Below are 24,159 nucleotides of genomic sequence, written 5' to 3' on the forward strand. Positions count from 1 at the left end.
GGCTGGGGGAGAGAGCTGGAGAGACAGCTAGTGGTGCTGACACTGCCACCCCGATGGATAGAATCCAAATAAGTTTCGGTGGCACCTCTCCAGGCAGATTCCAGTGAATGTCATAGGCACCCCAGAGATCAAGTTCTCAACTCAGTTGATCTGCACCACAGTGGGGTTTTTTCCACCAGTCTTGATCCACTTGTACTTTAGAGAGTTGTTTGTTGTTTCCTCCTTGCCAGTCCAGACCACAGTCCCTTGTTCACCTGCCTCAAGCCACAATTCCCAGTGGGAGGCTCCAGCCTACCAGGCCCTTTTTTGCCTGTCAGTCTCCAGCTACAATGAACTAGCTCTGGCCCAAGACAACCTAGTGAACTTCACTCTTCAATGGAGAACAACTAATCCTTCTCCAAAAGACTGGAATCCCAGCCTTGGGGAGGGATTCCACCTTCTAAATGTGTTCCTTCCTAGGATACTCATTTCTCAGTCCCAGGACATTCTTTAGTGTACTCTCTAGCCTTTTCCAGCTAATGCCCTAATATAATGAATAATTGTACATAAACTTTCCCTGTTCAAATTACTGTGTGATCTGTCTCCTAATTGGACCCTGAGTGATATAATATGGAAAATACCTAATACAACGCCAGCTTTATAGGCATTTCATAAATAGTATCTCCTTGTACCGTACAACCGAGATTTAATGAACATGAAAATTCACAAAAGAGTTTATATTGATGCCAAAGTCTAAAGTAAAGGAGTATCATTAAACTTGTTATTTGCAAAAATCAGTAGTAACCAATATCTCAATGTTACATCAGATTATTTTAATGCCAGTCCAATATTTTAGATTCATATCACTTAGCTACCACAGATATTTGAGATTTCCAAGTAATAGGTAAATATTTATGGATTAAGAAGCAGTATGTCGTGACGACAAGAGTGTGGGATGGGAGAGAGTAAGTCTGGATTCCAGGCCTAGCCTTAGCTCTGTGCTTAAGTGGCTATCTGCAAGTGTTATCCAATTCCTTACTAGAGTTAATGTCTTCATTTATATATCAAGAGGCTTGAATGAGGTTACCTCTATTAATTCTATATGTAATGCTCAAATGTTCTCTTTAATCATTATCTGAAGTCACTTTTTTTCTCCAGAGCTTCCTCATAGCATTTTTTACCTCAGCATTTCTGAGGGTATAGATTAAGGGATTTAACATCGGGACCACCATAGTATAAAAGATAGCAACAGCTTTATCAATAGGCAGAGTGGTCACTGGGCGCAGGTACACAAATATACAGGGCACAAAAAATAAGATAACTACTATAATGTGAGAGACACAGGTGGAAAGGGCTTTGCGCCTCCCTTCCAAGCTATAGTTCTTTAGGGAGCATAGAATGACCACATAGGAGACCACCAAGAGGAGGAAGTTTAAAAGGCAGATGAACCCACTGTTGACAGCAACAAAGAGACCAAGAGTATGAGTGTCCATGCAGATAAGTTTCAATAAAGGGTACAAATCACACATGAAATGATCTATGACATTGGGACCACAGAAGGGCAACCAGACTATAAAGAGTATCTGAATGGTTGCATGGAGAAATCCTCCAGTCCAGGCCACTCCCAGCAGGAGAATGCACAGCTTGTGGCTCATGACAGTCACATAGTGCAGAGGTTTGCAGATGGCCACATAGCGATCATAGGCCATCACCGTCAGCAGGATGATCTCAGTAGCACCAAAAATGTGTTCTGCATAGACTTGAGCCATACACCCATTAAAGGAGATAATTTTCTTCTCGTGAAGGGAGTCCACAATCAGCTTAGGAGCTGAAGAAGAAGAATAAATTGTGTCTATCAAGGAAAGATGAGTCAGGAAGAAATACATGGGGGAGTTCAGAGCTTGGCTGGTGGTAATGGTAACCACAATGAGTAGGTTGCCTGAGACTGTTACCATGTATAGAATCAAAAATCCCAGAAACACTATATTCTGCATCTTGGGGTTCTGTGTAAGACCTATTAAAATAAATTCAGTCACATTCCTTTTATTCTCCATCTATGCGGTGTGGGTGATAAAAACTCCAGGAAGAAATGCTTTACCTTTGGGCAAAAAAGAAAGAAAAGAGGAACCATAAAATCACAAGAGTCCAAAACTGACTTTTAGCAGTACTCTGACAATCTAATAGATGATTTCTTCTCTTTCCAAAACTCTCTAGGAATAGGTACTTCAAAACTTCTTTTGGGGTGCCTGGGTGGCTCAATGGGTTAAACATCTGGGTCTTGATTTTGGATCAAGTCATCACAGTTCATGAGATCAAGCCCTGTGTTGGGCTCTGCACCGACAGCATGGAGCCTGCTTGGGATTTTCTCTCTGCCTCCCTCTCTGCCTCTCTCTCTCTGCTTCTCTCTCTCTCCTCTCTCTCTTGTGCATGCACATACAGACACACAAACACACACACAATAAATAAATAAACTTAAAAAACTGCTCTCAGTGGACATTCAATTAAACTTCAATATAGTATTTAAAGCTAAGTTTTACTATTATTAATCCTCACTTATTCCTGGACCTGAGATTGCTTTATCCTTTGTATCCCAAAGTTTTCTTAAACCACAAAGGCAGTGAAGGGCAAGATACATTGTCCCTGTTACACACTGGGCAAGGTTCATAATAAGGTATATAGAAAGGACACCTCTTCCCTCTGATCCCACAAATGCATTCACTAGCCTTAGAGTTCCAAGCCCCAAGATAGTAGTCTCCCTTCTGGAAGCCCAATGCACCACAGAATCCTTCCAGGGACAAGAACCCTTGAGAAGAAAGTTGAGTGTACTTCTAATTGCCAACTCTTCTCTAGAGGAGACGGCCTTTGGGAGAACCAAGAACTGACTAATATGGTTTGGTAGCTTCCTGAAGGTCTAAGCCAAAAGTTGGGTTTTATGATCAAAATCAGACAGAAAACTCCAAATTTGACTCATTCATTATCATTATTTCACTTACTATTTGTTTCTTGCAAATCTTGAATTTGAGCGTATACTTTAAATGATTCCCTTTTACAATGTTCCTCTGCCCCTTTTTGGCCCATACCATATGGAAATAAATATGCAAACAAAACAACTTGGTTTATGTCAGAATTGACGTATTTGATGTCCTTTATTAATTGACAGTCTCAAGCACAGGATCCGTTTCCTTTTATGTCCTAGTCCAAAGACCAACAGTATACCTATTTCCACCCAAACCCTCCTCTACCCATATCTTTGGATACATAAGAAATGGAGAGAAGTGTTGACCTAGCAGGATGACCCTGACCTTCCATAGAAGAACCCTCAGACTGCAGTTGAATGTGAGGACCTAAGCAGTCAAACTTCTTCCAAGCACAGAAATCTTTGTTACTTGTTTAAATTCCACATACTCATTCTTTTTTAAAAAAAAAATTTTAAATGTTTTATTTATTTCTAGGAGAGAGAGAGACAGCGTGAGCAGGGGAGGGTCAGAGAGAGAGGGAGTGACAGACTCTAAAACAGGCTCCAGGCTCTGAGCTGGCAGTCAGCACTGAGCCCGACGCGAGGCTCGAACCCACGAACCGCGAGATCATGACCTAAGCGAAAGTCGAACGCTCCACCGACTAAGCCACCCGGGTGCCCCAGCACATACTCAAACATTCTTAAATGGAAACTTTTGTTATAGCTCTGTTCCCTCCCATTCTTAAAAGCATGCAGAGATTTACTTTTCCACTATATCGTTCCTACAATAATAATTATTTTTTTGTGTGTTGATCATGTGCAGGCACAAATACTTCACATTCATTATTTCACTTAATCTTCACAACAGTGCTATGACATAAGTACTCTATTATCCATAGTTTAAATAAAAACAAACTCTGCTTAAGAGAAGGTAAATGACTTGTTCAAAGTGATAGTGATTTAAAAACAAACAAACAAACAAACAAACAGAGGAGACTGTAAACCCAGGATGTCTGTCTCTAGGTCTTTAGCACAAAGTACCTCTCCAGGGAAGATCTGATTTACTTCTGGAAATCAACCAATGTCAGAGTTTGGACAAATGGGTTGGTACCTAAAGTCACCACCTGTGACCTTATAAATTCCATGGCAGTTCTTCTGCTACGCTATGAAATGTAGAGTCAGATGTTAATGAGTTCAGGGGTCCATTGGACAAGACCGTAGAATTGTTGTACACTAAAAATGCTCCAGTATCTTGTATTTTGTCAATATATAAAATGAGGGCTCTTTAAGGATGAGGGCACTGAGGCCCAAGAAAATAGCTAATTGATTAGTATCAGACATAAGAAAAAGTCTCCTAATGCCCAAGACAGTGATTTTTTTTTCCCCACCATCATATCTTGCCTCCAGTAAGATGCCCTGAGATGAATTTATAAGGAAAAAAATCACCATAAAGAGAATTAACTTTCATCTCTTTAGTAAAACCTGTCTTTGGATCTCTAAGAAAATGGGCTAAGTCTGAGTTAGGGATGCAAAAATTCTATCATATTGTTGGGATTACATCCATGATAGCAGAAATAAAGTCTTACTAAGTTAGAACAAAATCCAAGAAAGTTTAACAGAATCAGAAGAACAAGTACCCTTGAGCCTGGAGTTTAGTATAGTTTTCCAACCACAGCAGAAGGTACGTCTTTCTTGCAGATCTTACATTATTAATGCATTCTCCATATGGTTCTCAGTTTTAGGGCTTAAGATTTTCTTCAAGAAAGAGAATCCCAATCTCTCTTCCATAGTGACCTATCCTGACCACCACAGTGAAAGTCACACACTCTATCTCAGCTTCACCTTACATCTGCCTTTTTCTTCTCAGTTGCCTCTCGTATCTGCTCCTATCACTACAAGATCCCCCCCCCCCCGCCCTTTTATCCCTGGAAATTATTAAAATCAGAGCATTGCGTCAAGGAAATGAGCGACTGCACATAATCTCTGACCATCCAAACCACCACACCATGCGCCCTGCCCCTGAAGGAAACCCTCAGTGACCATCCAGCTCCCACCTGCTGCCCTACTGCGCTGTCCCCATATTCAAAAGGCTACCAGCTGACTCAGGAATCCATGAAATGTAAATTTATCCCTGGTGTATTATAAATATATCCATATATAGTGAGAACAAATATTTCTGCAAAATATCCTAAAACATCTCAAAGTGATCCCCCACAAAATATCAGAAAGTAATGCTTCAATGATTTTAGTTATAAACCCTTGAAGAGAAAATGGAAATGTAAGAAACTGGATTAAAATTCAGCAATTCTAGTTAACTTACCGTAGTTTCCCTCTATAGGTAAGGAGAATGCCCAATGTAGTCAGGAAAAAGAAATAACCATTATACATAGCTGTTCAAACATCGTGTTATATAAATGTATATTTTTCAAGTCCCCACTGACTGGACAACGGCATTTGCAAAGCTCCAGTGCGTTAGAAATTCAATCAAAGAAAAATAAAATGCTACACCGAATTTGGAATCCAAAGTCCTTAGGTACTAAAGTGAATCTTCTGATCTTCAGCACCTAGCTCTATGGCTTTGGAATAAAAGACAAATATTTCTAGCATTTAATATCCCCCTCTTATTCTGTCCTTAAAATAAGAAAACAGCTTCCTCTTGATTCATACAGTTTTGAGATGATGCTAAGAACATCAAAGGAACTCTATTTCCATCTAAGGCTTTGCTCTCTCAGGAATTAATTATCCCTGGTTTTTAAAGATTTTGCCCTAGAAATAGATATTTGGGAGAATTCATCTATGAACAACACATCTTTCTTGAATGGCTCTTTTCCCTGCACTTTAAATTTATGTAACAACAGCCTACATTCCTGGTCTAGAAAATTCTGTGATAAAGGACTCCTCCTCTAAGCCCTTGGGTATCACAAAGTGGAACATGGAGGATGCTAACTGCTGTAAAAATAACACAGGGTTTCATTTGGATTACACATCCCTGAGGAAATCTCCTCCTTGGCTGAGGTCACCACAGGAGGTTGAGATACTGAGTTAATCTCTCAACTGTACTATAAACAAACACATAAGGATATACTATGTTTTTAAGAACCTTGGGACTTAATATATTTCCAGGCAGAGTGATATATAGAGTTGGAAACCAAATGGAGGTTAAAATTCTTGTCCAACTTGTCTGATGTAGAAATCTTAAAAAAAAGATTTGTATACCTTTTCAAAGACTTTTTCTAGAAATCTAGAAATTCCGCCAGCCATTTGATAAAAGAAGCCTAACCCAGGAAAACTGATATCTTTAAATTTTCGTCATACATAGTATCCTCAGGACAGTGGAGATCGGAACAGCTAAATATATTCTTCCATCTTGCAAACACATACCATAGCAGGTATTCTGAAACCTGAAAGAAAGGGTATTGTTAAAATCACGTATGAGAATTGAAGCTGCCGCTGTATTTAAACATACGGCTAAGCAGTAGATGGCAGACTGGGAAAAACAGTGATAGCAGCTGTCATTACTGAGCGCTATGTCCCCTCTTCCCATACTTTAGTTGTATTACATTGATTGATTTTCATATATTGAACCAACCTGGTATTCCTGGGATAAATCTCCATTGTTCTTGGTATAATCCTTTTTATAGACTACTGGATTCAGTTTTAGTAGTATTTTTGTTAGGAATTTTTGTGTCTATTTACATAAGAGATATTGGTTATACTTTTCTTGTAATATCATTGTCTAGTATTGATATTAGGGTAATACTAGTATTATAAAATGTGTTTTCTCTTCTCCAATTTTTTAAAAATATTTTTTAATGTTTTATTTATTTTTGAGAGAGAGAGAGACAGCATGAGCAGGGGAGGGTCAGAAAGAGAGAGAGAGACCGAATCTGAAGACAGACCCTGACATGGGGCTCAAATCCATGAGCTGTGAGATCATGACCTGAGCCAAATTACAACGCTTAACCGACAGAGCCACCCAGGCGCTCCTCTTCTCCAATGTTTGGAAGTTTGTGAAGGACTGGTGTTAACTCTTCCCTAAATGTTTGATAAAAATTCACTTCCAAGTGAAGCCATCTTGGCCTGGTTTTTTCTTTGTTGAAAGTTTTTTTAAAAATTATAATCCAATCTCTTTATTTGTTATAAATATATTCAGATTATCTAGTTCACTTGAGTCACTAGTTTTGTCTAAGAATTTGTTCATCTAAATTATATAAATTGTTGGCATACAACTGTTCATAGGATTCCCTCATAATATTTTTTTATTTGTGTAAGGTTGATAGTAAAGTCCCTTCTTTCGTTCCTGATTTTAGTTGAGTCTCTCTCTCATTTAAATCAATCTAGTGAAAGATTTGCTATTTTGGTGACCTTTGCAAAGGACCCACTTTTGGTTTTGTTTGTTTTTCTATTCTCTATCCTTTCCTCTATTTCATTTGTTTCTGCTCTAATCTTTTTTTATTTCCTTCTGTTTGATTTGGTTTTAGTTTGCTCTTCTTTTTCAAATGTCTTAAGGGTGAAAGTTAGATTATTGATTTGAGACATTTCTTCTTTTTTTAATATATGTATATACAGATATAAATTTTCCACTAATCACTGATTTAGATGTATTCCATAGGTAGCAGTATGTAGTGTTTTCATTTCATTCATCTCAAAATATTTTCTAATATTTCTCATGATTTCCTCTTTGACCCACTGGTCACTTAGGAGTATGTTGTATAGTTTCCACATGTTTATAAAGTTCCCAAATTTCTTCCTTTTGTGATTTTCAATTTCATTACACTGTGGGCAGAGAATATATTTTGTATGATCAATACTTTTTTAAATTTATCAAGTCTTATTTTATGGGCTCACATATGGCCCAACCTAAAGAATGTTACATGTGAAGTTGAGAAGAATTTATAGTATGCTGTTGTTGAAGTGCTCTATTAGGTATCTGTTAGGTATAGTTGGTTTATAGCATTAAGTCTTCTGTTTGCTTGTCGAACTTGTGGCAAGCTGACTATCCAATATTGAAAGTGGGATACTGGGGCGCCTGGGTGGCTTAGTCGGTTAAGCGTCCGACTTTCACTTAGGTCATGATCTCAGGGTTCGTGGGTTCGAGCCCCGCGTCGGGCTCTGTGCTGACTGCCGGCTCAGAGCCTGGAGCCTGTTTCAATCTGTGACTCCCTCTCTCTCTGACCCTCCCCTGCTCATGCTGTCTCTCTCTCTCTCCTAGAAATAAATAAAAAACATTAAAAAAAAATTAAAAAAAAAAAAAAGAAAGTGGGATACTGAAGTCTCCTACTATTATTGTTGAATTGTCTATATATTCTTTCTATTGTGTCATTATTACACATGTGTTCATAAATTCTGGGTCTCTGTTGTTAGCTGCACATAAATCTATAATTATTGTATCCTGATTGACTATTTCATTATTATAAAGTGTCTTTCTTGGTCTCTAGTTATAATTTATATCTCAAAGTCTTATATTAATAGGAGATGAACTATAACCACTTCAGTTCTCATTTGATTACCATTTGCATGGTATACTTTCACTTTCCACTCATTTGTGTCTATGAGTCTAATGTATGTCTCTGCTCAACAAAATATACAGTTGAATCCTTGAACAAAGTCAGGTATTAGAGACACTGACCCCCCCACGTGATCAAAAAAACATGTATAACTTGACTCCCCAAAAACTTAACTACCAGGAGCCTACTGCTGACCAAAAGCCTTATTGACAACATAGTCTATTAACCCATATTTTGTATGTTATATGTATTGTATACTGTACTCTTACAATAAGGTAAGAAAAAAAAACGTTAAGAAAATCATAAGGATGGGAAAATACATTTACATTAATGTACTGTATTTTAAAAAAAGGCCTATAAGTAGACCTACACACTTCAAACCCATGTTGTTCAATTGTTAACTGTATTTGGGTCATATTTTTCCAACTGTAATGTGAATCTCTTTCTTTAAATTGGAGTTCTAAAATGTATGTTTTATGTAATTACTGATGAGATAGAATTTACGTCTCTTTTGCTTTTTGTTTTCTATTGCCCTATCTTTTTAATTTTTTTATTCTTCCATTATTGCTTTTTGGGGGCTAAGTGGATATTTCACAGTATTCTATTTTAATTCTCTTATTGCTTCTTTTACTTTTTTTCAGTTTTTTTAACTGAACTATTTTTGTAACTAAGTTACTGTGGTTTCTCTGGGATGTATAATTAACATCTTAAGTTATGACAATACAGTGTCAGATTAAAATAAGAGTAATTACAATACTGCATAAGAACTTAGCTCCTATGACATGTACCCCAATGTTCATAGCAGCACTCTCAACAATAGTTAAAACATGGAAAGAGCCTAAGTGTCCATCAATGGACGAATGGATCAAGAAGATGTGGTTTATCTATACGATGGAATACTACATGGCAATGAGACAGAATGAAATCTGGCCATGTGTAGCAACATGGATGGACCTTGAGGGTGTTATGCTGAGCGAAATAAGTCAGGCAGAGAAGGACAAATATCATATGTTTGCACGTATAGGAAGATTAGGAGGAACTTAATGGAGGACCGTGGGGGAGAAGAAAGGGGGGAAATGGTGGGGGAAAGGGAGAGAGGCAAACCATGAGAGACTCTTGAATGCTGAGAACAAACTGAGGACTGATGGATGTGGGGGGGAGGGGGGAGATGGGCATGGAGGAGGGCACTTGTGGGGATGAGCACTGGGTGTTATATGGAAACCAACTTGACAATAAACTATTTGTAAAAAAAAAAAAAAAAAAAAAAGAACTTAGCTCCTATGTAGCTGCATTCTGTCCCTCCTCCTTTGTGCTGTTATTGCCATACAAAGTACATCTTTAATATTTACCCATGTAGTTACCTTTACCAGAGCTCTTGATTTCTTCATGTAAATTCAAGTTACTGCCTACTGTCACTTCATTTCAGCCTGAAGGACCTCCTTCAGTATTTCTTCAAAGCAAGTCTGCTAGTGATAAAAACCCTTCCACTTCTGTTAACCTGGGAATTTTAGTTTTCTCCTTCATTTTTGAGGTATATTTTATTAAATATAAAACTCTTAGCTGACAACTCTTTGAATGTACCATCCTATTGCTTTCTGACCCCGCCATTTCTGATGAGAAATCAGCTGTTCGTCTCAATGAGAAGTCCCTTGCACATGGAAAATTGCCTCTCTCTTGCTGCTTTCAAGATTTTCTCACAGTCCTTGGATTCTGGTCCTTTGATTGTGATCTCATATCTCTGACTTTATCATACTTTGAGTTTAGAGTTTTTTGAATTGTAGATTAGTGTTCTAGGAAGATACAAGCCACTATTTCTTCAAATACCCTTTCTGCTTCTTTCTCTTCTCTCCTAGAACTCCCATTATACACCGATTGGTACTTTTGCGGGTGTTCCGCAAGTCTCTGAGACTCGGTTCATTTTTTTCTTCATTGTTTTTTCTTTCTGCCCAAGTACTGCTATTTGGAGGATTTATAAATATCTACTGTCACATTTCCCCCACATCTATTGAGATGATTCTATAGATTTTCTCACTTATTCTACTAAGGTGACAAATTATTTTGATTAAATTTTAATACTAAAACAATCTTGGATTCTTGGAGCAAACATAATGTGATCAATATGTGTTAACTTGTTCACAATCAAGCTCAAGTTTGATTATTTTATCCCCTCCCACCACCAAAATTTAAACTTTATGAAAAGTATTAATATATTTTCAGGCAGAGTGAGATATAGAGCTGGAGACCAAATGGAGGTTAAAATCATTGTCCAAAAGAGAAGAGCATTACCATAACTGCTTTAGACAAATCCAGATTCACACTTATGGCCCAGGGATGGACCATAACTTCCCCCCAAACACCTGGCCACCTAATAGCAGAAGAAATGATAAAAGAAGCTGGGAACTGGTCACTATGGGTGAGTGTCTGCCATATCTAGTGTACCTCCACTGACTACTCTCCCTTTCCTCCTGTAACTGTAATCAATCTCTCTCTGCCTCTCCTATCCCCAACCCTCTCTTGCCCTCTCTTAGCTCTTTCCCCTGGCATTTAAACATGATCAAGTTTCTCCAATCCTGAAAAATATTCACCATTAATCCCATGTCCCCCTCAGCAACTAATTTTATTCCCTTAACAACTTTATGAGATATTATCTCTAATTTGCAGAAGAGGAAACTGAGGCACGGAGAAGGTGAGTAACTTAGCCAAGATCACACAGCTTAGGCACGATTCAATAAATAATAGCCAAAAGTATCATAGTAGTAGAAAACACAAAAATTTCTTTCATTTCAGAAAAATATTTTCCAACTATTTTCTATGCATAGCACACTAGTTGGATGATATTTATATGCAATCTTTCAGTATTCTTGCCAATAATTCCATTTTATTTAGGGCTGTTTTACAGGCTCTAGGAAATGAAGTGATATAACAAAATCTTGTATTAAATAGAATTAGGTATAATACCTAGGTTCATGTCTTTGGTGCATTATTTCTCTAGGACCCTACCGTGTCCCATTTGTTTAGAGGATGTCCCTGGTCCTAAGTCTGAACATCTGTTTGGTCTTCCTTCTTCTACTCTGCAGGCATAAGGAAATTTCCAGAGATAAAACTTCCAAGATAACACCTAGGCAGATCTCCCAGATTGGAGCCAAAGGTAGGAAAGAAAGAAAAAAATTTTTTCCTTTCTCTGTGGCTCTTCTCACGGTCACTAGTGCCCAGAGGATCTGTCTGAGGAATGTGTCCTGTCTCCCACTAGAATGAGAGCCTCTAAATAACCCACTGTGGTCTGAATCAGCACCCCCCCAGGGCTATAATTCCTAGTACATGAGACACATGACAGAATTAGCACCGAATTGCTACAGTAGCACAATTGTTAGAGCTCAGGCTTAGAATTAGATCCATTTGCATTTAAACCCAAACTCTACCAAATATTAGCTTTTCTGATCTTGACCAAATGAGGCTCATGAGCATCAACTTCCTACACATAAGAGAATTATTAATACCTTCTTCATGGGGATTATGTGAGAATTATATGAAATAGTTAGCAAAGTGACATAAATTTATTATTTGTCAGTTCTCATTGTAACCATATTCCCTTTACTCCTACAACCTTTTCAAGGACTCCCAACATCACTGTCAGGTTTTTCAGTGACAGCAAGATCAAATAGTCATAGAAAGATTTTGGAATTATAATGACTTATGAATCAGTATTCAATAGTTTAAAACTTCACATCTTTCCTTTCTCTATGGTACCCAGGTTCTAGCAACCGTGTGTGTGTGTATATGTGTGTGTGTGTGTGTGTGTGTGTGTGTGTGTGTGTGGAGAGAGATAGACAGAGAGACAGACAGACAGACAGAGACAGAAAAATAAAGACAATTCTTGCCAGAAGCCAAATTGGTCACACTGCAAGCTCTGAGGTTCTATATAGAAAATGACAAAGGACGGTCGTGAGCCTTTGCTGTATGCTGGGCACCATTCCAGCACTTCACATGCACTTTCTTGTAGAACCCCCACAACACTCCTGTGAAAGGTACTATCATCACCCACTTTTTATAGATATGAGAACTCATCTATAAAGAGGCTGAGTAACTTGCCCAAAGTCACACAGTTAGCAAATAGAACCATCAACAAAACTCTTTCTTTTCATCATGATTCAGACTTTTATTATTAAGAGCACTTTCTCTAGCCCACATTTGTCTATCCTCCGGGCATTAGCAGTAGAATAGTGGTTTTTCAGCGACTTAGATGTTTTTCTGTGTTATCTTGCTCAATCTCCCCTAGAGCTCTGTGAGGTAGATATTACCTAGGCTATTTTATTGACTCTGACTGGCTCATGCACCCATACCCCCATGACTAGAACATTCTGTACCTTACATCCCAGACCCTAACATCACTTCCTAAACATAGTCACAGAGGGGCTCCTAACCCAACCCATCTGTTTCACTCCCACCTCCTTGGTCACAGATGCCATGGCCACAAGAGAGAAATGACAAATTGGTCTGGCTGCCATCTTGGTTGAAGCTGCTAATTCTATTCCTCTGGGAACTGAGAAGTCCAAGCCTCCTTACCTCTTTGCACCTGAGTAATACCCATTTAAATACTTCCTTGAAACCACATATGAAAATATTGCTATAGATGGACCCAAAAAGATCACATAAAAATAACCAGCCACACATCACAGAAGCTGTTTGGACCCAGACTCCCAGGTACCAAAGCCCTGAGCACAGGCTTACTAAGAGAAAGGCTTAAAAGAACTAGCCAGTTTCAGCTAACTTGCCTGCTACTCCAAAGCATCTTTCATTTATTGCTGATTGTATGGTACTTTCAATCCCTAGTTTTTCTGATTTAACATAGTTTGCTATCTTCAGGGCTTTAAATCCATGCAGATCTCAGAGCAAGTGGCTTTTATAATATACCTCATCTTGTCACCAAAAAATACTGGCAAATGTGTAGTAAGGTGGCTTGGAGAGAGATGACCTCTAATGGTTAGGTTTTTTTCCCTATCAATTTCTTATGTAGCCTAACACTTTGGAAGCTAAGGAAAGAAAATTATTATCTGAACTGGGATGCTTGTGTGTCACACTCAAAGGAAGTATGACCTTAGGAAGCAAAAATAAACCTAGCCCATGAACTCAGAATTATTTAGGATGTCTCTCTTAGCAATACTTTTCAAGTCACTAAGTGAACAAAAGAAACATTATATCTAAGATAAAAATGGATGAACTTGCAAAGCAGCCGCTAGGAATGGGTCAGTGATTGCTACATCCATGCCAAATGTGCTCCCAAATAAGGTACTTGCTCTGGAATGAATCTGTTACTTCTTTCCAACTATATTCTGACAGGTCGGTACAACCAATGATTTCTTTACTAGTATTTTGTTCTCAAGGTGCTATGAGGGTCTCAAATTTAAAGTGACTTAGATTTAAATATGTATATCTCCTGTCACAGATTTTTATGAATAATGGCCATATTTAGTCTATTAAGAAAAGCAGCCACTTAGGATTTATGACCTGAGATAAGAAAATAATATTTCTTTTACTAATTTATTTCACTAATTATAAAGCTGATCTTTTCTCTTTGCAGAAAACTTCAATCAAAACATTTTTAAAGAATAAAAAATTGTCCTTTACCTGTAATTCAAGTAGGCACTATTAGTCTTTATAGTGTACTTTTTTGAGATACTTTTCTATGTACATATGCCATTTTGGACAATTTAGATCATAGTATGTAAACTGTTTTTATATCTTGTGTTTTCCATTCATCATTATATTGGAAGAATCTTTCCACACTATTTTTTTTTCTTTTTTTAAGTTTATTTATTTTAGAGAGAGAGAGAGAAAGAGGGAGGGGCAGAGAGATAGGGAGAGAAAATCCCAAGCAGGCTTTGCACCATCAGCACAAAGCCTGAAGTGGGGCTCGAGCTCACAAACTGGGAGATCTTGACCTGAGCTGAAATCAAGAGTAGGATGGTTAACAGACTGAGCCACCCAGGCATCCCTCTTTCCAAACTATTAATTCTTTAAATAACTGTCCACCTGATATTTCATAAATAAAATTCATGTAATTGTTCTTTATACATTTAGATTTTTAATTATTATCATAAAAAATTAGGAAATACAACAATATGCATGTTTGTCCATATTTTTAAACTAGAATAGATTCCGAAGCCTAAGGAGGACTGGACCAAGGGACATGACCAGTTATAAAACTCTTATTGCATAAAGTCAAACTTCTTTCCAGAATATTTTATATCAACACACAGCCACCAGCACTGGGTAATTTAACTGTCATAAATTTTAGCCAGTTAGTTAAAAGTATTTCAGTTTTTAAATATTCCTTTGAAAATGTATTTCTTTGATGACTTGTGAAATAGAGCATTGTTTTAGATGACTAATGTTTTTTTCTTGAGAGTTATCTTTTTATTAGTTTTGCCCTTATTTTTATAATGGTAAGAATAGGACTTTCTGTAAAAACCATTTCATTATATATTAAAAGTTACTTGTTATACTTGTTGCAGGTATTTTTCCAGTGTGTTCCATCCAGATCTTTATCTAACTGAATCCATTAGTTTTGTCCTGTATCTCATATCATTGCATTTTGCTTAACATGCTCTTCCCCATCCAGAGATTAGATATATATTTGCTTGTTTTTCTGTTTTTGAACAAACCTATATTTTATTTGAAGACTTTAAAACACTCTATTCCTTTTTTTCTCTTTTTTTATCTCTTTTTTTTTCCTCTTTGGTGATGGCACGAAGAGACTTATTTTATTTTGAAAAATACTATCCAGTTGTTGAGAAATGTTTTATGAACTATATTCTTTTAAATATTCCTGAAAAATAATGTTCTTTTGCAGTTTGACCATACTTCCTTCTTATTAAGCTTATCCCATCATTAGTTGTCTTTGTGGCCAGTTATATTATATTTTTGAAATACTAAAAAACTGTTTCTTTTTTTAAATTTTAATTTTATTTAAATCCAAGTTAGTTAATATATAATGTAATAATGATTTCAGAAGTAGAATTTAGTGATTCTTCACTTACATAGAACATCTAATGCTCACCCCAACAAGTGCCCTCCTTAATGCCCATTACTCATTTGGCCCATCCCTCCACCCACCCCTCCAGCAGCCCTCATTTTGTTCTCTGTATTTAAGAGACATGGAGCACCTGGGTGGCTCAGTTGGTTAAGTGACCAACTTCAGCTCAGTTCATGATCTTACAGTTCGTGAGTTTGAGCCCTGCATCAGGCTCTGTGCTGACAGCCTAAGCCTGGAGCCTGCTTTGGATTCTATATCTCCCTCTCTCTCTGACCCTCCCCTGCTTGCACTCTGTCTCTCAAAAATAAACAAACATCAAAAAATTTTTTGAGAGAGAGAGAGAGAGAAGCAAACCATAAGCGACTCTTTAAAACTTTTTAATGTATTTATCAAGTCTAATATCGTTCTACTAGCAGGTATATTGATTTCTGCATCCAACTTTTTTTCTGAATATAATTGGTTATTTGTTTAACTTCTTGAATATTTAATTCATTTTTCTCTTCACTTATGTTCTTTCTTAATATTATAACAATCAAATCTTTCCAGGATAAGAATTATGATATGTGGGATAAAAATAATGATTCATTTTTATTCTTCTTTCAAGAATTTGGAGTGTGTGGAAAGCCATGTGTTTTACCTTTGAGATAAAACTTTGGCCTATGTAATAATGATATTCTTCAATTCCTTTATGTCATTTGTTATTTTTCCTATTTTATATACAAGAAAGTTTAGACGCCATGAGACTATGGTCTATACACATCATTACATGGCTGTGAAATGAGAATAAAGAACTAGTCTACCTGACCCTAACAAACATACTCTACCCAACAGATTATGGTGTTTTTGCTTCCTCACATTTAAGATATGTTTTCTGAATACATCCAGAGAATTTTTCATGGTCTTCTTTAAACTGGTTTTATATGCAAACTATCCTTGAAAACTAAACATAACAAATTCTCCCCTGAATTCTAAAGTTCCAAATAAATCTGGAGAATTTTGCATTGCATCATGCTAGCTGTTTCATCTCCTTCAGAATATTCTTCCTTTTTCTGGTTTGATGATATTCTTAGAGAATTCAGTTTAAAAGTTATATAAGCTCACAAATCTAACTGCCATAAATGTTACTGATGCCTCATTGACTGAGTTAGTTTTCTCTGAAATGTCATCACATCATTCTTAATTTCAAATGGAATTTTTCTGATGTTTTCTAGTCGACCCAAAACAAGTGAAAAATGCCAAACAGAATCTGTTGCTTAGCCTCATCGGCACAGGTGAGGAGAGAAGAGACACAGGGCAGGACCCTCTCATGAATTCAAGCCTCTACTAGTTCTTACAGGCCCTCCTTTCATTCCTTTTTTTCTGTGGGAGAAAATACTGTCAATTGCTCAGAAAATAGTCACCTATGCACAATTACAGGAAGAGGACTTCAGTCATAAAAGCGTATTTGTGACTGTAAGATGAGTGTATACGCCAATGTGTGCGTGCATGCGTCTGTACACGTCTGTGCGTCTGTGTACGGGAGAGGGTAAAGAGGCTGCGTGTTCCTTATGTAACTAGTGACAAGGCCCAACTTAAATCTGAGTTTATGTGTTTGGGGTTTCCATCAGTCGGCTAAAAAACAATCCGGACAGAAGTGATTTGCGGGATCAAAATGTATCCGCCATGAGTACAATCCCTGTGCTATATCCGCAGATAGATCAATTATCCAAATGCCAACGTTGGTTCATGGAGCGAATGAACAACGTGACGGAATTCATCCTGCTTGGCCTGACACAGAACCCAGATGCACAGAAACTCTTGTTCGCTGTGTTTATAGTCATCTACTTCCTCACTGTGGCCGGCAACCTACTCATTGTCGTGACGATCACCACCAGCCGAGCCCTGGGCTCCCCCATGTACTTTTTTCTGTCCTTCTTGTCCTTCATAGACAGCTGCTGCTCTTCCACCATGGCTCCCAAAATGATATTGGACTTACTCGCTGAAAGGAAAACGATCTCCTTCAGCGGGTGCATGACACAGCTCTTTGCAGAGCATTTCTTTGGAGGAGTCGAGATCATCCTGCTTACAGTGATGGCCTACGACCGCTACGTAGCCATCTGCAAGCCCCTGCACTACACGATCACAATGAACAGGCGAGTGTGTGGCCTCCTGGTGGCCATGGCCTGGGCTGGGGGGTTTCTTCATGCTCTGATTCAAATTCTTTTCATAGTCTGGTTGCCCTTCTGTGGCCCCAATGTCATTGACCATTTCATCTGTGACCTCTTCCCTCTGCTAACCCTCTCCTGCACCGACACTCACATCTTTGGACTTCTTGTCGCCGCCAACAGTGGGCTGATGTGTCTGCTCATTTTTTCTATTCTTATCACCTCCTACGGTCTCATCCTTTACTCCCTGAGAACCCACAGTCCTGAAGGACAGCGTAAGGCTCTCTCCACCTGTGCCTCCCATGTTACTGTAGTTGTCCTGTTCTTTGTACCCTGTATATTTGTGTACCTTCGACCCATGATCACCTTCCCCATTGACAAAACAGTGGCTGTGTTTTATACTATGATAACACCCATGTTAAACCCTTTAATCTACACCCTCAGAAACTCAGAGGTGAAAAACGCCATGAGGAAGCTCTGGAGTCACACAGTAATCTTGGGTAACAATTCATGTGACTAGAGAAGGAAAAAAAATATTCAAATATTAAGAACAAGTATGACTAACAGAAAGGATAATTGCCTTGAAGTCAAAATAGGTGAACTTAAGTATATTTTGCTCTCCTTGTTTTCTGTAATCTTTAATGATTCCTCTTTCATAAAATAGCAGTATTTAATTAAATGATGGCTAAATTCTCTTCCAGCTAGAAACCTCTCGCATTAACAAATTATTGATCCAAAGGCCACTGCTAAACAACATAAAAATGTTACAATGTATAGAAAATCTCTGATTGTATGTATTCGGTGGAACAATTCTCTGTAAAGCTTTGGGTATAGGTTATATAACCAATAGACAATTAAAATATTTAAACAAAAAGCCAATGGCTAAGTATTCTGCTGAAAATGCATAGTTTCAATCCCAACTACATAGACAACATAGATTTATTATTGTGAGAAAGAAAGATTAACCAGAAATGATGGGTTTTGAGGAACAAGAGAATTAGCAAGGCAGGACTCATCCCAAAATTAATGCTGCCTTATTGTGCAATTCTAGGGACACCATTTACATTGTGATCTGGGCTCTTCCTAGAATAAATTATTTTCTCTGCCTAAAGCCAAAAAGGGATACAAAATTCTGCCAGGTACAGCCATAGAGCAATTTTGCACATGATTCTAAGGCAGAAAGTATTTGATAGAGCTTTTTTTTTTCCATCAAAGACATTCTAGACACCACTTTACTTCTGAAGTAGCTGTTATTATATGAACTTATGCTTTAGATAATAGGAACAAAAGTATCTGGTACCAAAGAGGTTATAATAACTGAGTAATTGGTTTAAGACCGATAGTCGGCACACTGAAATTTGAATGGCATCCTTCAGACCAAGTGCAGATCAATGCAATGGGAAGTAATTTGAGATACAGACACAGTGCCATTCTAAGAAAACAAACCCAAAGAAAAGGAGATCCCAATCTGGCCCAGGACAGAAGCCCCAAGAGAAAAAGAGAAAATCATTACAGCATCACTACCAAAAAAAAAAAAAAATTACAAAATACAAAGGAAGGCAGTAAAGAAGAAAAAGCGGGAAAGAACTATAAGAGAGACAGGGAACAGAATGGCAAGAATAAGTCCTTACCTATAAATACTTTATATTTAAATGTGTTAAACTCCCCAATCAAAAGACATAGAGTGATTAGATGGATTTTTTTAATCCAGCTATATGCTGTCTACAAGATACCCACTTAAGATTTAAGGACCACATAGGCTCAAAGTGATGGAAAAAGATATTCCATACAAATGACAACCAAAAGAAGGCAGGTACTATACTCATGTCAGACAAAAAAGATTTTAAAACAAAAACAGTCACAAGAAAGTAACTTATACAATGACAAAGGGTCAATTTACCAGAAAGATATAATTAGAAATATATATTTCTATATCAATTCACCCAACATCAGAATACCTAAATATAGTAAGCAAATATCAACAGATCTGAAGGCAGAAACAGACAACACAATAATAGTCAGAGACTTCAATATCCACTTTCAATAATGGATGGAACAGACAGAAAATCAATAAGAACACAGTGGATATGAACAACACCATTAACCAAAGAAACCTAACCAGCATATATAGGACATTGCATCCAATAGCAGTGGAAAATACATTCTTCTCAAGTGCACATGGAAGATTATGCAGCATGGATCATAAAGTAGGTCACAAAACAAGTCTTGAAAAACTTAAGACTGAAATATATAAAGTATCTGTTCTGAACACAATGAAGTGAAACTAGAAATCAATAGCAGAAGGAAAACTGGCAAATTCACAAATACATGGAAATTAAACAACATATTTATGTACAACCTATGGGTCAAAGAAGAAGCTAAAAGAGGATTTAGAAACTTTTCAAACAAAACAGAAATGTTAAACTACACACCAAACCTATGGGGTGCAGCAAAAGCAACACTAAGAGGGAACTTTATAGCAATGAACACCTGCATTTAAAAAGAAGATCTCATGGGGCGCCTGAGTGGCTTAGTCGGTTAAGCGTCCGACTTTCGCTTAGGTCATGATCTCGCAGTTCGTGGGTTCGAGCCCCGCGTCGGGCTCTGTGCTGACTGCCAGCTCGGAGCCTGGTTCAGTCTGTGACTCCCTCTCTCTCTGACCCTCCCCTGCTCACGCTGTATCTCTCTCTCTCTCTCCTAGAAATAAATAAAAATATGAAAAAAATAAAATAAAAAGAAGATCTCAAATAAACAATCTAACACTACACCTCAAGAAATGAGAAAAAGAACAACGAAGCCCAAAGTTAGCAAAGAAAGGAATAAGTGAGATTACAGCAGAAATAAATGAAATAAATACTAGAAAAACAACAGAAAAATCAATGAAACTAAGATTGTTTTTTTTAAACAAAACAAAATTGACAAACTTTAGCTAGACTGAGAAAAATTTCAAATAAATAAAATCTGAAATGAAAGTGGGGACATTATAACTCATGCCACAGAAGTAAAAGAATTATAAAAGACTAATACAAATAGTTATACACTAATAAATTGGATAACCTAGAAGAAATATATAAATTCTGGGAACATACAATTTACCAAATCTAAAGCATAAAGAAATAGATAAATTGAGCAGACCAATAAAGAGCAAGGAAAATGACTCAATAATTAGAAACCTCTCAAGGAAAAAAAAACCCAAAGCAGAGGGTTTCACTGGTGAAATCTATAAACAACATATAAAGAAGAATAAATGCTAATCCTTAAACACTTCCAAAAATTTGAAAAGGAAAAAATACTTCTAATTTTTTTAAGTTTATTTATTTCTTGAGAGACAGAGAGAGAGAGAGAGCAAGCAGGGGAAGGGCAGAGAGAGGATCTCAAACCCACAAATCATGATCATGACCTGAGCGAAATTAAGAGTCAGACACCTAACTGACTGAGCCACCCAGGTGCCCCAAAAACACCTCTAAACTTGTTTTATAAGGCCATAATTGCTCTGTTACCAAAGCCAAAGATACCACAAGAAAAGTACAGGCCAATATCCCTGATGAACATAAATGCAAACAAAGTACTAGCAAACTAAATTCAACAGCACATTAAAGGAATCATATACTATAACCAAATAGGATTTATTCCTGGAATGCAAAGATGATTGAACATGCAAGAATCATCAATGGCATACACCACATTAACAGAAAGAAGGATAAAAATCAGATGATCATGTTAATAGATGCAAAAAAAGCATCTGACATAATCCCCTTTTATTATAAAACTCTCAACAAACTAAGAATAAAAAGAAATGATCTCAACATAATAAAGACTATATATGACAAGCCCACAGGAAACATACTCAACAGGTTAACAACTGCTTTCTTCAACAAGTGAACAGCTAAAAGATTTTCCTCTAAGACTGGGAACAAAAAAGGATTCCCTCTCACCATTTCTATTCAACAAAGTCCTGAAAGTCCTGGCCAGAGCACTTAGGCAAGAAAAAGAGATAGAAGGTATCTAAATTGGAAGGAAGAAATAAAATTTCTAATTTTAGATGACATGATCTTATATGTAGAAACCCCTAAATATGCCATATGCACACACATACCCAAAAACTGTTAGAAATAATTAAACTCAGTAAGTCTCAGGATACAAAATCAAAATACAAAAATCAGTTGTGTTTCTATAAATGAAGAATGAATTCTCCAAAAAGAAAGTTAAGAAAACAGTTCCATTTACAAAAGTATCAAAAAGAATAAAGTACTTAGGAATAAACTTAACTAAGAAGATTAAAATTTGTAAACTGACGGGGCGCCTGGGTGGCTCAGTCGGTTGAGCATCCGACTTCAGCTCAGGTCATGATCTCGTGGTTCGTGGGTTCGAGCCCTGTGTCGGGCTCTGTGCAGACAGCTCAGAGCTCAGAGCCTGGAGCCTGCTTCAGATTCTGTGTCTCCCTCTCTCTAGGACCCTCCCCTGTTCATGCTATCTCCATCTCTCTCTCTCTCAGAAATAAATAAAACATTAAAATTTTTTTTTAATTTATAAACTGAAAACCATAAAATATTTATGAAAGAAAGTAACAACAAAAAAGGCAAATAAATGGAAAGACCTCCTGTGTTCATGGATTATAAGATTCAGTGTCATCAAAATTCCCATACTACCCAAAGCAATCTAGAGTTGGTGCAATCCTTATCAAAATCCCAATAGAATTTTTCACAGAAATAGAAAAATCAACCCTAGAATTCATATGGAACCACAATAGACAAAAAAGGAAGAAGAACGAAGCTGGAAGCACACCACTTCCTGATTTCAAACTATATCACAAAGCTATAGTAATTAAAATAGTGTGGTACTGGCATAAACACAGATATATAGAGCAAAGGAATAGAATCGAGAACCCACAAATAGACCCATGCATATACACATGGTCAACTGATCTTTCACACAGGTGCCAAGGATACACAATGGGGAAAGAATAGATTTTAATAAATGGTGCTCAGAAAACTGCATATCCAGTTGCAAAAGAATGACATTGAACTCTTATACCTTCACAAAAATCAGCTCAAAACAGACTTAAAACATAAGGCCTGAAATTGTCAAAGTCTTAGAAGAAAACACAGCAGAAAATCTTCATAGCATTGGAATGGGCAATAATTTCTTGGGTATGACATGAAAAGAACAGACAACAAAAGCAAAAAAATACACAAATGGGACTACAGCAGACTAAAAATCTTCTATACAACAAAGAAAACAGTTAAAAGAACAAAAAGGCAGCCTATAGAATGGGAAAAATATTTACAAACCATATATTTAATAAGAGGTTAATATTCAAAATATACCAAGAATTTGTACAACTCAATAGCAAAAACATCCCAGTTTAAAAATAGGCAAAGAACTTGAATATACATTACCACCAAAAAAAATTGGTACAAATGGCCGAACAAGCAAATGAAAAGATGCTCAACATTACTAATCATCAGGGAAAAGCAAGTCAAAATCACAATGATATTTCACACCTGGTAAAATGGCTATTGTCAAACAGACAAGAGATAACAAGTATTTACAAGGATATGGAGAAAGCGAACCTCTGTTCACTGACAGTAGGGATATAAATTGCTAGAGTCACTATGGAAAACAGTATGGAGGTTCCTCAAAAAACTAAAAATAGAATACCATATAATCCAGCAATCCTACCTCTGGGTATTTATCCAAAAATAATGAAATCAGAATCTCAAGAAATTATTTGCACCCCAGTGTATATTTCAGAATTGTTCACAATAGCTAAGATGTGGAAACAACCTAATGTCCATCAACAGAGGCACTGCTTAAAAAAAAAAAAAAGAAATGTAGAATAGATATACTACATAGAATACTTATCAGCCTTAAAAAGGAAGGAAATCCTGTCATTTGTGACAACATGAATAAAACTTTAGGTTATTTTTCTAAGTAAAATAATCCAGTGACAGAAGAACACTGCATAGATCCACTTATATGAAATATCTAAAAGAGTTCAACTCATAGAAGCAGAAAGCAAACCGTGTTTTGCCAGGGGCTGGAGGAAGGAAGAAATGAGCAGTGATTGATCAATGGATATGGATTTTTAGTATAGGAAGATGAAAAAGCTCTGGAGATGGTTGATAGTGATGTTTGCACAACAGTGTGAGTGTTCTTAATGCCACCAAACTGTACATTTAAAAATGGCAACTTTTATACTATGTATATTTTACCACAATTAAAAAAAAAGGGAGAAGGAAAGACTGTGAGTGAGTTTAGCAGGAAGCAGAGGAGCAAAATTAACTGCTGAAGACAGAGTTGAAGGCATTATTTCCCTGTCTGGTTCTGGACTTGAGGAGTATATCAGCTTGCTTTAAAGGTAAAGACTGGTTTTTAGTGGACTCTCCTTTCTATAGTGTTTCTATCCTTTACTTCTGACTATATTTATAATGTTTGGCTGAGCATGATTTTCTCAATGGCTACCACGTGGAAGAAAAAAGATATATCCCCCTGAACACATCATGAGAATCTTTGCCCAATATTTGGTAGCTGAGAATT

At 37.1% G+C, this 24,159-nt stretch overlaps 2 protein-coding genes across 2 annotated transcripts; one reads left to right on the forward strand and one right to left on the reverse strand.

The window, feature by feature from the left end:
* Positions 1-1,103: 1,103 nt before the first annotated feature.
* LOC120228434 (olfactory receptor 4C12) lies at positions 1,104-2,033 on the reverse strand. The gene has a single exon (XM_039226788.1). It carries the CDS (start codon positions 2,031-2,033, stop codon positions 1,104-1,106), a length of 930 nt encoding a protein of 309 aa, XP_039082719.1.
* Positions 2,034-17,200: 15,167 nt separating this feature from the next.
* LOC120228429 (olfactory receptor 4C5-like) lies at positions 17,201-18,139 on the forward strand. Its single transcript, XM_039226779.1, has one exon. It carries the CDS (start codon positions 17,201-17,203, stop codon positions 18,137-18,139), a length of 939 nt encoding a protein of 312 aa, XP_039082710.1.
* The last annotated feature ends 6,020 nt before the right edge of the window (positions 18,140-24,159 follow it).

This window comes from Hyaena hyaena, unplaced genomic scaffold (assembly GCF_003009895.1).
Source record: "Hyaena hyaena isolate Hyena2069 unplaced genomic scaffold, ASM300989v1 scaffold_23, whole genome shotgun sequence".
NCBI classification, from domain to species: Eukaryota; Metazoa; Chordata; class Mammalia; order Carnivora; family Hyaenidae; genus Hyaena; species Hyaena hyaena.